General features: G+C 40.7%; 1 protein-coding gene across 1 annotated transcript; it reads right to left on the bottom strand.

The window, feature by feature from the left end:
* Window positions 1-1,426: 1,426 nt before the first annotated feature.
* Window positions 1,427-8,488, bottom strand: tdo2a (tryptophan 2,3-dioxygenase a; the record flags this gene model as incomplete). Its single annotated transcript, XM_080774267.1, has 12 exons — window positions 1,427-1,577; window positions 2,319-2,409; window positions 2,763-2,842; window positions 4,316-4,373; window positions 4,757-4,868; window positions 4,973-5,080; window positions 6,012-6,198; window positions 7,006-7,133; window positions 7,401-7,471; window positions 7,805-7,895; window positions 8,013-8,115; window positions 8,454-8,488. The coding sequence occupies 12 exons, from the start codon at window positions 8,486-8,488 to the stop codon at window positions 1,427-1,429; spliced, it is 1,215 nt and encodes a 404-aa protein (XP_080630393.1).
* Window positions 8,489-17,593: the final 9,105 nt, after the last annotated feature.

The raw sequence follows: 17,593 nt of genomic DNA, 5'->3' as shown, positions 1-17,593 counted from the left end.
GCTTGAACCGGCACACTTCTACTAGGTATACTACGGATATCATTTGACTTATCCGCTTGGCCATTGAGGCACACAAACATGTTGAATTTCTGGGCTGCTTTAAAGTTGTCCTTCTGGACCTTTAGATCTTCAGTCTAACGCTCTCCCAACTGAGCTATTTCGGCTTGCAAGTGTCAAATCCAGCATTTATTTTTTACATTGACTGTTACTTCTTACTTCTTAAACAAAAAAACTCATAAAGTTTTTCACCCAGGGAGATCAGCCTAAGAGTCATAGGGTTTGCTGTACCTCATTTCAACTGGCGAAAGCCGGGATTGAACCAGGGACCTTCAGGTCTATCAGTCAAACGCTCTCCCAACTGAGCCATTTCGGCTTGCAAGTGTCAAATCCAGCATTTATTTTTACGATAGAATTGCACCCTTTCCCTTCCTTTTCTCTCTCCTTTTCTCTCCTTTTCTCTTCTTTCTTCTCTTTTTCTTCTCCCCTTCTTCCCCCTCTATTTTTCTTCTTCCCCCCCTCTTACAGTCTAATGTTCCCCAGCTTCTGCCCAGGCGGTGGCGTAACCGTCTGGGCACCCGACTGGTAATCCAGTCGCAGTGAGCCGCGGGTTCGACTCCCGAGCCCGACACGGCCTTTACTGCATGTCTTCCCCCATCTCTCTCCCGTTTCCTGTCAGCCTACTGTCTAAAACAATACAAGGCGTAAGCCACAAAAAGAATATCTAAAAAAAAAAGAAAAGTAAACTGATTGCTTTCCTTGTTGTAGTGTTGCAGATTATGTGGCGGTTGTGGTCCTGCAACTACAGCACTTTATTTGTGTGGATTGTTGCAATAATTTAGTAATTTACCTTCATGTCACTTTAATGGAGTCTTTACAGGAACAATGGCAGCATATACAGTATTGTGGTCAGAACTGATCCCCCCACACATACACAAAAATACAGCATCAATAAATGTACCGTACAAAAACACACTTTCTTGGCAATAATACAAGATAGGGTACAAACTACAAGTGATTTGTCTATACAGAGATTACTTGTTGATCGCTGCATGAACATATTACAACATTAATTTAACATCATATACTATACAACAGTAGCCTATAGTTTAATACTATATAAACAATATGTACATACCATACATCTTTTATTATGTGCAAATTGTCCCATTTTACATGATGTTGGTGAGACACCGTGTATGACTGCCTTTCTTTGACCCAATCCAACCAAGCACCAGGGAGAGGAGAAGATGACAGACTATACTATTTGCCTTCCCTTAAACCCATGCGTTCAGGTCTATCATGTTGGGATTAAAACATTAATTAAATGCAAGCTTTGTTCTTCCTACTTCACTCAACAAAATGTTTCAATCGACCCCGAGGACTGATGTCAGAGAGAAGGAGACGTCTTAGTTGATGACTCAGCGATCTAGTCGGAGTCATCACTACTACAGTAAGAACTGTCAAACTCTGCTGTGTACAGAAAGGTGTGAATGTTGGGGTTGAGCTTTGGCACCCAGCTGCGAGGGATCAGGAACGTCGCCAAATTAAACAGATCCACAAACACCTTGTAGCGATCGCTGGAATGGAAAAACAAAAACAGTCAATTTATGATTAAATAATCAGCATTGGGGGAAAAGGGGGTCGCTTTTAATATTGTAGAAAATAAAATTTGCCCATGATACCTTATTAAAGATGGAGCACCGTGCTTTTTGTACTTGTTATGTGTCTATGGAGTTAACATTACTAAAGCTGAAAGCCTTTGAGGTGAAGAAAATCTTCCTACTCATAGTACCTGATGATCATGCTTTAGGGGGGAAAGAAATCACGGCACTCCATCTTTAAGTACTGTACATCTTGAAGTTTGGCAAAATGTATCCTCATTATAGAAGCGATTCGGATGCTAACTTGTATATGTTGAGCAATTTTCATAATTGGCATAATATGTGACCATACCATTAACAACCTATAGAAGGCAGAATATTCAAAATGTCATCATGCTTTATGTAGCATGTGACGTGTCAAACTAGGGGGTTTTCATGACGCTGAATCCATTCCAAGCATTAGTTTTGCTAAACTAACTTATATAGGTTGTTAATGGTATGGTCACATATTATGCCAATTATAAAAATTGCTCAACACATGCAAGTTTGCATCCGGCAGTTTCTACATGCTGGGGACCCATACTAAACATTTATAACATAAAACGTTGGTGTACTCAACATGTCCGGGTTCATTTTTTTGGCTACTAGGCTAATTTAAAATGTGCTGAACAATTTAGGATGAATTGACCATTCAACTGTGGTGATGATGACGCTTACCTGACAGTAGACCTGAGGTAGTGGTACCCAGATGAGCCCCCTGTGCCAGCTTTGCTGCCGATCATACGATGCACCATGCACACATGATTGTCTAAAACACAAGAAGCATTACAAAACACAATCAGAATCAGTTTTGGGGGTGGATCCTTACTGTAGCTAAAACATAAATTCCATATAGCGCGAAGCTGTCGCTTGCTGAGAGGAACACATCGTCAAGCTAACAGCGTTGTTGATGATCTTGAAGATTAGTTCTACTTGGATGGAAAGTGACACCATTGTGTGATGGAAAATACATTATTCGCTGTTATTCATTTTACTCATGTCAGGAATATCTGACCTGCAAGTTACAGTACATGTTTTCCTTGTTTCTTTCTATCTCTATCCTGTGTGTGTGTGCGTGTGCGTGTGCGTGTGTGTGTGTGTTTGCTGACAGCAGTGACTTACATCTCCATTTAGTCATCAGTGTATCAATATCCATGAGAGAGGTGAGCAGCTGGAATGGAACCTGAAACCTTGGCTCTTCTCTGAGGGAAAACAGAAGGTTGGAATACATGTTTGAATATTAGGTGAATATTCTAAGTTAATAGCCCTAGATTAGAATGTCTATATGATCTTACTATATATTTCATGTAATACACAGCCATAGACCGGTCCTATGCGCACACGTTTACCAGAATGACCTCGTCGGCATTTAACCCATTCTGAACGGGAACCCATTTTGGTGTTAGCATCATTAGCTTTAGCTATTGAAAAATAGCAGATCTACAAGCTCATAGCGCGCCACCGAGTGGCGCGCTACGAGCTTGTAGGTCTGCTATTTTTGAAAAATCGAAGAACGACTGTGACATTTTTAGAATCTGATCTCAGGTCAGAATGGGTTGATCAGACCAGTGTGTGTCCAGTGGGAAACCTCGTATGAATCTGATCTCAGGTCAGAATGGGTTAAACTTATGCACCCACCCAATAATGAATTCCTAAGACTTGGAGTCGTTTTGGGGACTAGTTTCATTTTCATTTGAAAGTTCAGGCAGAAAATGTGTATTTAGTCAAATATCTCCACTTTTCCACGAGCTGCACACGGACGACATTCTCTCCGGCGAGGGGCCCGGAATGAGTGCAGGAATGAACATATCAAAACTTTAGGAAGCACAAATGTATGGGGCACAGGAAATAGGTTGTTTGATCAATTACCCAAAACCAATCGCAACACACCTGCCAATTGTGTGCGCCATAATGTTTGCGCTTCCCAAACATCGACTGTTCCCAAAGGACGTTTTTATATTTTCAGTCTAGCTCTTCCTCATGTAAAAGTGGCGATATTTTACATAGCAGAAAAGTAGAGACATGACGCTCACGGGCCCAACCCCCGGTTTTACACCGAGTGGTTGGGGTTGGGGATGTCACCGTGAGCGACACTTTCACGATCCAATTAAATTGTTCGTGTAAATGCAGAGTTTCTGTGCTTTTGCGCCACCAGGTGGCGGGACCCCAAATGACTCTCTTCGAGAGAGTCAACTAGAGGACAGTAGCTGACTCAAAGTATTAGGAATTAATTACTGGGTGAGTACACACGCAGTGCTAAAAGTTTACATGCTGATGTGGTCAGTCTGCTAACTGCTCTGATAGGACTGATGTATGGCTGTGTATTTGGTATTTGGAATACATGAAATGTATGTAAGATTACAGACCTTCTAGGGCTATTAACAATGTTGGAAAGGTAATGATTAGGAAAGCCAGACCATACTGACAGACAATATTGTTGGCTGGTATGAGCGTCACAGAAAAAGCGAAAACAAGTACAATTGTAATGCACTTGTCCGGGAAGATTTAATACTTGTCCCGGACCCGGTCAAGCCTGTGAGTGTGAGTGTGAGTGTGAGTGTGTGTGTGTGTGTGTGTGTGTGTGTGTCATATACAGGATGTTACAGCATGCATTTTCAGTAAACGTCCTCTGCTCTGATTACACAGAAGGTGAGAAGGTTTTGGTTTGAACATACCTGTAGAAATAGATCATCAGAGCTCCTTGGAGAGCCTTGTATGACAGACGCCTCTCACCTGCACACACAGAAAATAAATAATTCATGTGAAATCACGTAATATTACAAACAAAAAGTGGGTCTGAAAAATTGGGCACCCTGGGTCGCCATTTTGAAAGGGCACATAATGTGTTTTAAAAGGAGCTCTTTGTCTTCAGATGGTAACCGTAACTAAGAAACACAGAAAAGGTATTTAAAACCTTGTCAGATACTTTTCTTTATTTTATTTTGATAGTTCACCCACATATTATTGTATTTTTAGCTTTTTCTTTAACTATGAGAAAAGCTTACATTTTGGTGAAGCTGACCTTTGGTCATTTTATCATCTATGTGAACACCCCAGACAGTTTTTAGATTGCTTAATTCAGTATTTAGATATTTGATATTCATTTTAGCTCGCACCTTTACTCAGGAGATGTTCATGACGTTTTTCATCAAAGAGGGAATTGAAAATATCTTTCTGCTTGACCAGTTCCTCTGTCAGCTCCTGCCTCTCTTCAGAGTCAGCAATTTTCTGTCAGAATTGATAACAGGAACAATAAATAATAACAGTATCAGTCAATCATTTCATTTCTCTACACACAAACTACATATAAAGGGAGAATAACATCAACTCACCTCGATTTTCTCCTTCTCTTTATGCAAGCCTAACGTAATGTTGACTTCCAGTTTGTGCCAGAAGTTGAAGCCATCTTCCTCAAGGCCAGGAGTTCTCTCCAGCCATTCCTAACAAGAACAACAACCTGGTTTTACTCAATCTACAAGGTGGTCTTTATTGTTACGTCTTCTGTACATCTACATAAGAGTAACATTTATTTTGGTTTGGCACCTCAGACTGTAGCATAAGTATTATGATTAATAATAATAAAACAGGCAGGCCTGTCATATTATTATACCTACATAACGTGTTTGCATGAAACTGGAAGTATAATACAATTTTACATCTGAAATTCTGAATCCCTGGCCTGTACATTTGTTTGGCAAAAAAAGGGGCTTCTGAGTACTTCCTCACTGCCTGCACCAATCACTCCCACTTTTCACACAGGCTTAGACCATAATAGAGCCTCAGTCCCGCCCCCTCGAGAGAGGAAAAGGGTTCATTTTCCTCATAGACTTTTCAGAAAGTATTTATTTAAAGACGTTTACGCCGCGGACAAAGCCAACTCTTGTCGTGACAAATCATGACAACAAACACAATTCTTCGGGCTGAACAAATAATTAGAAAGAAGAAGAAAATATATATATTTTTTCTTCTTTGTAATTATTTGTTTGGTCCAAAATATTGTGTTTGTTGTCATGATTTGTCACGACAAGAGTTGGCTTTGTACGACGCTTATAATGTCTTTAAATAAATACGTTTTGAAATGTCTATGGGAAAAATGCATTGGAAACTATTTCCTGGGCCTGGCGTCGTCATGAAAGGGGGCGGGACTGCGACGCTCTATAATATGGAGGTCTTAACGAAGCCCTTTTTCCAATTTAACAAATTATAAATTAATAATACATTTATTAGTGAATTAAAAATGCGAAAACGCACCCAGGGCGCAGTACCCCCAGGGGCAATAAATCACAACGGGTAAGGGCTATGTATTATAACTCTATAATATTGATAATTGTGACAGTGAAATAACCGTAAAATTAATGAGAGCTACTGTACCTCTACCAGTTTCAGTAGAGGAGGTTCCTGCTCTGTGGCCAATAGCATCTCAGTTTCATGGCCTTTGAAGATGTCTCTGTAATGGCGTCTGTTGTAGGGAACTCTCAGGTTGTCTGGGACTCCGATCTTGTTTTCCAGGAGACGAAACTGAAGACTCTGGAAGCCAGAGGCAGGGGCTAGGTACTCCCTGAACACGAAATGTACATACATTTACAATAAAGACGCTCTGATCCAGAGTGTCAAAGCCCTTTGTGTATTTAGAAAAGCGCTATATAAATTTGAGCTATTATTATTATTATTAAAGTGCAAGATTGGAGGAGTTAACGGTATGAACCCTGCCCTGGTCAGTGGTCAACCAACAAAAGGGCTAGCGGTCAAGTAAATAGAGTGCAAAGAAAGAAAACAAAGTACTACAAGGTAACTAGGATACCAGGTAAACATCAAACGTAGCATACTGTATGTCTAAACAATATGCTATCTAAATTACATACTGTGGAGAAGTAAACAACATAAATAATGTATGTTTATACAGCAGTAGCATACAATTATGTAAACATAACACACATGTGTGTGTGCGCGCATGCACACGCACACACACACACACACACACACACACACACACACACACACACACACACACACACACACACACACACACACACACACACACACACACACACACACACACACACACACACACACACACACACACACACACACACACACACACACACACACACACACACACACACACACACACACACACACACACGCAGTGATACTGTGTACAGCATGCAGGCACATGCAAACACACAAGGAGACAGGCTCGAGCACACACAAGTATTGTGCAAAAAGACACACAGCCCCATAGGGTGGTCAGCAGAAGGGGAAGGGTCCAGTCATAAAGAGGTGCCCCCCTAATTAAGTGTTCACAAATAAGGCTCTGCAATGAGACGCATGCAGGGAGGGGGTCAGAGGTCATATAGAACGGCACCTGAAGTCAAAGAAGTCCAACGCCGTCATGGTCTCCAGGACGGCAAACTGATCCACCAGCAGTCTGAAGATCATGACGATCCTGTGGATCCGTGTGTTGACCTTCAACATGTTCCTCTCGTCACGAACCTGCAAAATGCACGTGACACTTGTTGTCGCACACGTTTTACAGCTGAATTAACACTGTGCACACGCTCCAATGTAGCCAACTACAGTATATGCTGTAGGCTACTGTATAGATTACATTTTCTTGTTCACACATGACTATGATCATTAATGTTCATTATATTTATTACATTTATTCATTCTAAATTCACCACCAACTTAAATAAGAAACGCGCTCCAAAAAAAACCGGAAATACTGTTTCAGTGTCCCTGGCAGACTTCAGAACTCACATGTCCACTGATGAAGATTTCTCGCACAGAGTCGAGTTCCCATAGAATCTGCTTGAACCACAGCTCATAAGCTGAAACAAAAGAATGTAAAAAAAAACCCAAAAACAATTAACATAATAAAATGTAATAATCATTTGATTTAACCTGCGCAGCTCAGATTATATAAAATTATTGCGGATCGTTTGGAATTGTGGGGTGACAATATGTTGAATGTTAAGTGGAGCATGTGCCATGAAAGATACTATATCTTTCATGGCACATGCTATACACTGCAGAATGAAGGGAAAAGACAAAAAAAGATTGATGCATTCTCATCAACAGTTTTAGTCCAATTCTAAACGGAACGAAATGTGGCAACTTGTGTTGCGTTACTGTTTACACAGCAGAGCTGCTATTTACTGTACCTTGGTGGGTGACAATGAAGAGGTGCTCATCGTGGATCTTATCATTTTTCAATTCACTCTGAAGCACCTGGGCTCTCAGGACTTTATCAAGCTGAAAGTGAAAAAACACACACATACAACTGGATGTAAAATATCAACAAAACATGCACATAAAATGTACCTTTAGCGCAGCACATCCGAGTTAAAAGGGCTTGGGATTGTTTTCTACCTGAAGGTAGTCGCCATAGACGATGCCCCCTTTACTGGCCTTGTTTTCCCCAGCCTGAGCGGCCTCATCTTCCTCGGGCGGAGGTGGTCTGTTTCTGAATAACCTGCAGTGTGGAGAGACAACCCATCAGGCAGGGACAAAAACGTGATTATGTTGAGCACTGCTCCGAGGCCTGTTACAAATCAATTTAGAATATCGCAATCAAGCTTAAGCATGTAAACCCTCTTGGCTTTAGTGAAATTAATAATCGCTTCGCCAAAAGTAGCCGAGCTCCAAAAGCTCAAAACACGCCGCAGTGTTTTGGAGTTTGTGTAGATCTGCTATTTTTGGCGAATGTTCCGCCCGGAATAGGAAGGTTGGGGTTCAGATGATTAATAAGATAGTCCTCCGTCAGCTAAGCAGACAGATTCCTCCAGTGGATGGACGGCCGATTCAACGTACAAGTGCTTCTTTTCCAGGTACGGACATCCACTCATGATTAATATCCAATAGGGTTGCAGAAAAGATGTGCTTCTCCGGGCTTTACTATGTTTTTCTAAGCTCGTCCGTTACGCAGTTCAGACTTTTAAAGGCTCAACTTGAGCCAATCAGACAGCAGGATGACATGTCCATCCGGCCCGCCTGTGTGTTGGGTAAACCTGCTGTGATTTCATGTGACAAAGAAGGGTCAAAGGATACTTTCCATGTGAAATGATTCGATGTAAACAACATCCCTCTGAAAACGTGAGTTTGTTTGTTGTGCCTACGTGGCCCGAACATCTGAAAAATAGTAGGTCATCATCCTCGGATTAATGGGAATTCAATCTTCAGACTGCTCTTCTCACATTTAATTACTCTTCTGGTTTAATCTTTAAATAATAATAATAATAATAATAAATAATTATATAATTGTGCGTGATCATTGCTAATATGCTGTTGTTTTAATTACTTACTTAGATTTATATCCATTATTTTCATTAAAGAGGCCTTTTTGAATAATTTATGTTAGTTTCTCATTGCTGGATTGTCTTCATGAAATGCTCATAATCCTAAACTATAAGAAATGAAACACATGTACTGTAGCTTTTGGTCATGACCATTTGACACAGTGCATCATCATCACTCCATGTAGACATAACGTTTTCCTTGCATGCTTGGGACTTGTTGCAACATCTCTGCTCAGGTCAGGTGACCTGATGAATCAACATCATGCCAATACAGGCTTTAGTGCAGCTTACTGGGGCTACGAGAACCAACCCGTAAATATTTACTTAGTGAAGCTTGTTAATGAGTACATACCATCCTTGTATGAACTTCACTTGTGTTCCGTGCTTGCAACGTGTGTGTGTGCTTTTCCTGGAATATGATTACTGAAACATGACTGTTCGACATCTGTTCAAATGTGGCGACTGTAGATTAGTGATGATTATCTCAACAAGAGTGTTTGTGTTTCTCATTATAGCCCATGTGGTGGAACGTAACAAATGGTAACTGGTGCATTTATATAGCGCCTTTATCCAAAGGCGCTTTGCAGAGATTGTGCATTACATTCACCCATTTAGACACACATTCATACACCGATGGCAGCGGAAACCATGCAAGGCACAAACCAGCACATCGGGAGCAATTAGGGGTTCAGCATCTTGCTCAAGGACACTTCGACAGTAAGCTCTGGGGGAGCCTGGGTTCGAATTGGTTATCGATGGCGACGTAACGATGACATGTTCAGTGTCGGGTGGACTAAAGGTAATGCCCCTATGTATACTGTTAGTGTACATGCATCTAATCTGACACCACTGCCATAACAGGCATAAGTAATCAATACCACACTTCGAAATACTACTTGTTTTCCTCCAAAAGCAAGGTACGTAGCAAATAGCTAAACCTAATTCAAATATTGCAAACGCTCTTTCACAGAGAGGCTGAGATTTGAAAGTTTGTAGCGGTCTACAGTACTTGCACACTCTGCTTGCGCACTAGTAGGCCATTTATGGCCTACTCGTGTGCAACAAGCAAAGTAGCCACTCGACAGAGTGCAGTTCTAGTTACCATTGTCATCATCATCATCATACTTTTCGTGAACCTGCCTCTACTAGGCACTAGACTGTCATAATCACCTGTACACGATATTATACAAGGGAAATATAGTTAATTCACATCAGGCTACATACAACATACTGTATAGTTGGAATGAACGATGATCAAGTTCATCCCCTCTAGCAACCACCAGAAAAACAAATCACAGCAACGATGTCAATCAGCATCAAAGCCCTTTTAAGAATGCTTAACCCAGTTTCATCAGTACGACTCCAATCCTCCCACCCACCCTCAGCACTGCAGCACCCTTTGTTTCCTCCACCCTGGCTCTTTGTATAGCTCCGGTCTCCAAAGCCCATGCAACCGTCCTCAGAAGATGTGAGAGTATACGATAACAAGCAACTATTTCTGAACTGGGACGTGGAAGACAGCCAGGCTGCTTTAACATTGCACTGTTAAAAAGGGAGCACCTATTTTCAACCTTATCTTCATACAGGCTAATTCCCTAATGCTCATTATAAGTTGGCACCATTTCTGTCTGCTCACTCTTTGTTCTACGGGGTGAGGCCTTGGTGGGCTGTGGTTAGTTCGGAAATGACATGCTATAATAGGAACTACATGGGAAATACAGATCGAATAAGGATCGCTGATGATGTCATTGGTAGGCAAAGGTTCTAACTATCGACACCCCATCTGAGAAATGGCACCACCACCATCTCATAATGAGATGAACGTTAGCATGAGAACCCGAACCCATATATGATGTTGAAAAAACATGGGGGGAATCAATAAAAGCTGCAGCATCAGAACCCTAAATGCTTTGCTCTCGAGCCTGTTGAGCCCGGACCATGAACAGGAGGATAAATGACCAAGAACAATCAATAACTATAAAGAAAACTGTTAAGGTTTCCGGCCTCAGCTACCTGACTCAGACGACACATATAGCTGCATGAACATATTGATAAACCATGACATGATGATTGTCTATTACTTTATCAGAGGGACTGACTGTACGTACGATATGATATGAGACGCAAGCGTGTTCCTGCTCATTCTGTTCTCATCATAATACAGTAGGACAGTAGATCTATGACGTCCCTATGATAGATTATTGGAACCATGATAACAGAATGAGCAGGAACACGCTTGCATCACATATTGTACACATTGTACACAGTCTACTATTGACACAGTAGTAGTCTAGACAATCATCATGTCATGGTTATGCTTATGCAGCTCTGTGTCGTCCGAGTCAGGTAGCTGAGGCCGGAAACCATAACAGTCTATCAAAGATTTAGATTTGAGTTATTTAAGATGAAATCATTGATATCCAATTAAAATCCATCCATCCAAATTGACAGGGCATCACTTTCAACACAACTCACGTGCAACGTGTCAACAGAACGTTATCATTCATCAGTGTGGATGATCGCATCGTTATCGTTAAAGTTATCATTCTTGGTTCGCCTGTCACTTTGGAATGCATATAGGCCAACCAGTATTTCAACATGGCTTAGTGCCTCATAAAAATGTTACTTTTATAGGCCTACAGCGTTCCTCTCAGACTGCCCTCTGTCCTCGACCCTATGCCTTGCTGTTGGGTCCTGGGGGCCTAGGGCTGCTCGTTTATAATGACACCTTGACCTCCAAATTTCAACAGTACGTGGATTTCTCTCTAGATGACACAATAAATGTGTTAATAATACTATGCTGGGCGACCAGATAGCCTCGTTTATAATGACACCTTGACCTCCTAACCCACAATAAATGTGTTAATAATACTACGCTGGGCTACCAGATAGCCGACTAATGCATGGAAAACAAAGTACCCGGTTTGACTCCCGGCTGGCCATTTTCTGCATGTCACTCCTCTGATCTTTGTCTGCATGAAAATGTTAAAATTACACCAATAACATGCCAGGTTAATTATTAGTTAATAAACACCAGACAATCTGTGACCATGAAGCTTTGGCAATGTAAGCTATGTTTTCTCCTGCCAATAAAGCGCTTTGAATTGAAATTAAATTGAAGCAACAGTTCTTTGTCCATTATCTCTCTTCACTCTACCTGTCTCAGGCTGTCTGAATAAGAAATCTGAGAATGAATAAAAATTACAACAACAATAAATATGAAAAATCAAACAGATCTGTGTTGAACACATGACTATAGAGGTAGTGTATACCGAATTGCGTGGTGTATGGATACAATCTGTAAGGTCGCTTCTTGCCCTCAAGGGCGTCTCACTGGTAGGTAAGAACATTAATTGGCCTGTTATAGCGCCACCATGAGGCCGATTTGAATTCTTTTAAGTTGCATTTCTTCCTCAGCCTAGTGGGAATGTTGTGCATGTTGTCACGGAAATCGCACGCTGCGTCCATGATTTGTGGCATTTTGTTCAAAACGGACCAACCTGCAAACTTTGGAAAACAATCTTAGCCAATGGCGAGGGAATATGGGGAAGCGGCCGGGTCCGTGTTGATCACATGACTATAGAGATAGAGTATACCGATTTCCGAGATGTATGGCTAAAATGTGTACGAGTAATGTAATGAAATGTGTTTAGCAACGGACGGACGGACACACGGCTGGACGGACGGAGTGCAAAACATACTCTCTCCCCATGCCTTCGGCCTGGTAGAGACAAGACAATAATGTACCATAATTATTTGTAAATAAACAACACACAATGTGTGACGACGAAGCACCAGATAAACATTTCAGAAATTCCCCCCAAAAAACAAACACAGACCTGTCTAATATAGGAGCTCTGAAGGTCATTGGTACTCTAAGGGTCTAATCCAGCGATACAACAAATGACAGAAAACAATCATCTGTGCCTGGAGTCCTTCTGAAATGTCTTGCCAGGATGGGAACATATGAGCACAGAAAACTTCAATCTTAGATTAGAAGGCTGTGCAAGAAGCAGAAAGTCGCCCCGACCTTTGGTGCTCCAGCAGTTCGAGGCTCTGGGAAGAATTCCAGCACTGAAACGGCGGCTCAGTGTTTGCTTCAAGATGAAAGCCATGGCCTTGATGTGGCTTATTGGGTTTAGGATCAAATGAGAATTGAATTGGAATTGGCATCGTCCCAGCCCATGTTTATTGAGGTCTCATTCACACATATCAAAATAATGTTCTGTGCTCTTTCTGTGATTAGTGGCTGCCACAATGGAATTCCAATGGGAGTCACATCACATGGTTTGACCTAGCCATGATTCATGACTCTCGTATTACGAGAGTCATGACGAAACTTCACCCTATTTTTGGCACTCACATTTTGTCTCACGGGTGTTAGTTAGTAGCAGATCCAGCGATTAGAATTTCTGCATCCCGCGTTGTTTAATAAAAAGCATTTTTATCCGAGCTGTTATTTTCCCATTGGCTTTCAACTACGCGCCCCTATCGGTCGGGAGGAGGGTGGCACTCGGTGTGTTCGATATAGGTACTCTGACCGCCCTGCCAATACAGACTTAGGGCCGATTCATACTCCTATTTTAGAGCCGAATAAAAGTCGGTTCGGCGCTGTAGAGCCTACAATTTGACGTCATTTGAGGTTCGGGGGGGCGGGTACCGTCCTAAAGTCGGCTCTTCGGTGCTACTGAAATTTTCTGACGAGCCGAAATCATTTCGGCACTACAGCGCCGAAACAGGAGTATGAATCGGCCCTAATAGGCGAGTGCGCTCCCGGTGTGCAACTGTGGATTTCCCAAACGAACCCCGTTTGAAAAAAGTAGCCGGGGCGCTCGGACAAAAATGCTTTTTATTAAAGAACGCGGGATGCAGCAGTGCTAGCGTTTGGGCTGCTACTAGCTAACACCCATGGGACAAAATGTGAGTACTTTATATTTGAAATCTGAATGTTTATATATACGGAAAACTTGTAAATGCAGCGAGTGCCAAAAATAGGGTGAAGTTACGTCATGACTGTCATGATAATCATCATGGCAGTCATGTTTCAGGGCTAGGTTTGACCAAACAATTGTGTTTGATTGCTGATTGCTGTTTGACCAACAAATGTTTGGTCAAACCATGTGACTCACATTGAAATTGCATTGTGGCAGCCATTAATCACAGACAGAGCACAGAACATTTGTTTGATACGTGTGTGAATGAGGCCTCAATCCAAATTTGGCTTTTAAAGTACACACATTAACCAGTCAACCGTTTATTCAATACCAGTAAAAAGCCTTTGGCGAGAGCGACCGCAGGGCTGAGCCACTCTCCCGGAATAATGTCACTTAATTATGTCAGCACTGTCATAGAAGTTTCATTTTAAATTGTCTCACATAAGCAGGGGGGCACATTATTATTTTTGGCTAGTACTCAAAGGAGCACCTGTACGTATCCTGCCACAACGTTATGCTGCTTTCACACGGGCAGATGCAAAAGATGCAAAGCTGCACAGTGTTATGCGTTATATTAAGCAGCAGGAGGAATAGGACCAGCAGGTGTCCGTTTATCATTAGCGCAAACACAAACGTCCAACACAATGAATTACTCACCTAATGCTGCAGGTTCCATGTTTAATTACAACGTGTGTAACCTACATTGTTTAAGTGACAGATCATGCATGGTTTTCATATTGTAAATAGCCTATGGTTATTTGGTTGCTAATGTGGCGACTATAGCACTTTGAGTACAGCTCATCCATCGTAGCTTGTTTACAAGTGAAATGGACTTCCTGTGCAGAAACTGCCTCATCAAAATAAGAGCCACTTGTAATGATTATATAGTCACTACTCACTTGTCTGTTAGAAAAGTTTGAAGGCCCTATAGTAGTGCAAGTGATATTCATTGCCTAAATAAATGCATTTTCTGTTCATAAAGAGCTAAAGATACATGTATATGGTATAATAATTAGTACAGTACTATTTATAATATACATTCATTTAACACATTAAATGGCTGTTTTAATGATAGGCAAAAAATATTTAGTTAACACTTGCTATGCATCCCAAATAAGCGTTTTATTATTTATTATATTAATATATTAGCGCCCCTCACTTCACACGGGTGTGATTTTATTACTTTGACCATCTTACTAAGCTGGGATGACCCGATCTTATGCATGTTATTGCAGGCTGACCAGGCTACCCTTCCTAGTTTGAAAGTCCTTTTGGGAAGGGTTAGATATAATATAATATGAACCCAAACACTTCATCAGGTAGTCATCAACCTGTTTCAGAGGAGTGTTGTTATAAGTGTTTTTATAATGTGGTTATTGTTGGACTAGCATATATTTAACGTATTCAGTTTTCGTCTCGTTAAAGTTGGAGGCCTGGGAGTCTGAGCGTATTCCAATGATTGACTGATACGCGTTACTAACCCCAGCAGTATGTCTGTATTAATGGCATAAACCTAAAACTAAATCAATTGCAAAGCCCTGCAATGGAAACGTTAATTTGCATTATAGAACCCAAATACATTAACAAATTGCTTGCTGAATTAGTTGATTGCAGGAACAATTTAAATGTTTTTCAACACAAAATATCCACCTTTGCGCTGCTGCACTGGCAGCACTGCATTGAACGCAGTTCAGTTGAATTAAAGAACTTAGGGGTGTTGTTGCTCTGATGTGGTTATTGCATGATGTCTTTGATGTCATTGCAAAGTCGTGCCATCTCTTTTGCCTTTGAAGTAGGTCTATAGCTGCTCTGCACTGGTCTCTGCTGTGATGCTGCTTTGAACAAGCCTGCTGCGATCACACTGGTCACACTTCTGGAAAGTAGGCTATACTGACACTCATGTCTCTAACATTTGTTCACCTATTCCGTTTGATGTCTCCAGTCCTTAAATCAGTGGAACAATGTCTGAACATGGTCAGCCCTGTTGGACTTATACTGTACGATTTATTTTGTGATGTACATAGTACATGTGACGCCACAGCTAATTTCAATAGCTGTTAATTTTTGCTAAACTTACTTGGTCAATTTCGAATGGCCTTTCGAACTAGTGTTCCTTGACAGACATGAATGTAGCCTATTATATACATTTGGTTGCTAATGTATCCATCCTTCTGCTGTTTCAATCTGTGTATATATATATATATATATATATATATATATATATATATATATATATATATATATATATATATATACACACACACACACACACACACACACACACTATATATCCTTTCACTGCACAACTAATGAGTAGTCTATGTGCTATAGAAAAAAAAGATTAATTCAAAGTTAATTCAATTCATAAGTGTTCTTTCTACATTATGAGCAGACAACCAGCTTATTAATACTTTGTGAACTGATGGCACTGAACCACTAGGGGGCATTGGAGAGCAAGCATGGGACAAGATATAGGCTAGGCCTTTCATTGTGGGAGTCTTTCCCCCCATACATTCTGTGGTTTCAAATTATCTCTTTTGGGACACATCAAAACACTTTGGATTTGCAGTTCATTGGAGTTCATTTTGATTTCACAGACGAACTCATAGTAATGAATATTTCATAACAACACATAGGGAATAAAAACAACGGGAAACGAAGATTTCACACTATCAGTACCCTGCTGGTCTCTACTGTACATTGTACTACTGTAATATGTCATAATTATATCTACTTGTACATTATTATACTCTGGTTTAATAAAATGTTTAATAATATTTAAGTTAAATTGTGCAGGTTGGGCACACAGACACACAAAACAGAACCACCACCACCACATATCCACCACCTCGCCAAAGTTTGACACTAAATTCTGCAAATTAGCATCACATCAAAGGATTGTTCGCAGCGATGTGTGTCCTTGTCAGCAGACAAACTGTTCCCTGCTTTGATCAGATTGTTGTCCTCAGTGCAATCACAGCTCAATAATTACATGTAATTAAAAGTGCAGTTAGACACTGTTCACACAGAAGCTTAGAACCAAGAAATCATCGGATCAAGACGCTGAATGAGAATATTGTATTATGTAGGAAGCTGCTGTAAATTCAGGTTACAGTAGTTACACACATTTTCCTCAGAATTCACACAATTTAGCCCAACTTCAAACAGCTGACTTCAAAGGACTGCAGGATTTCTCCTCTAGACTCTTTCTTTGTAGTTGAAATTATGCTTTTTTATTTCCTTTTTTTCCTGCTCATGTTTTATTTTTGATGTATTTTTTAAGCAATCCCTATATGCTTTGTTCTACGATGATAATTAAAATAACGGATAACTACAAGGATAACTACAAGCTGGCAATGCATTGTGAGCATTATTTGGAATTTCTTGAAAATTGGAAAAAGAATCAGGTTAAAAGTGGTCTATACTGAGGTCATGCAGAAGCATTTGTGACGATTTGGTGAAGCGGTTGTGATGTTCTACACACTTTTCCCCCCCTTTTCAAAACGTTTAAAAAACATGTTCTTAAATGTTCCCTCCAAACATTTTAGTTTTTTGTCTGTTTTTACCATTTAAAACATTGGCAGAAGTGATTAATTCATACTGTATTTTTTGAAGTTCGAGCCCCGGGAAGACGTAATCACATTTCTCTTTTTATTCTTGAGCTGAAAAACACCACCTAAAAAACATCATCTGGGGAAAGAAAATAAAGAAAAACAAAAGC

The sequence above is a fragment of the Protomyctophum bolini genome, assembly GCF_963924005.1.
Source record: "Protomyctophum bolini genome assembly, chromosome: 10".
NCBI classification, from domain to species: Eukaryota; Metazoa; Chordata; class Actinopteri; order Myctophiformes; family Myctophidae; genus Protomyctophum; species Protomyctophum bolini.
The sequence above is the reverse complement of the archived record's forward strand: the minus strand, read 5'-3'. Positions and strand labels throughout refer to the sequence as shown.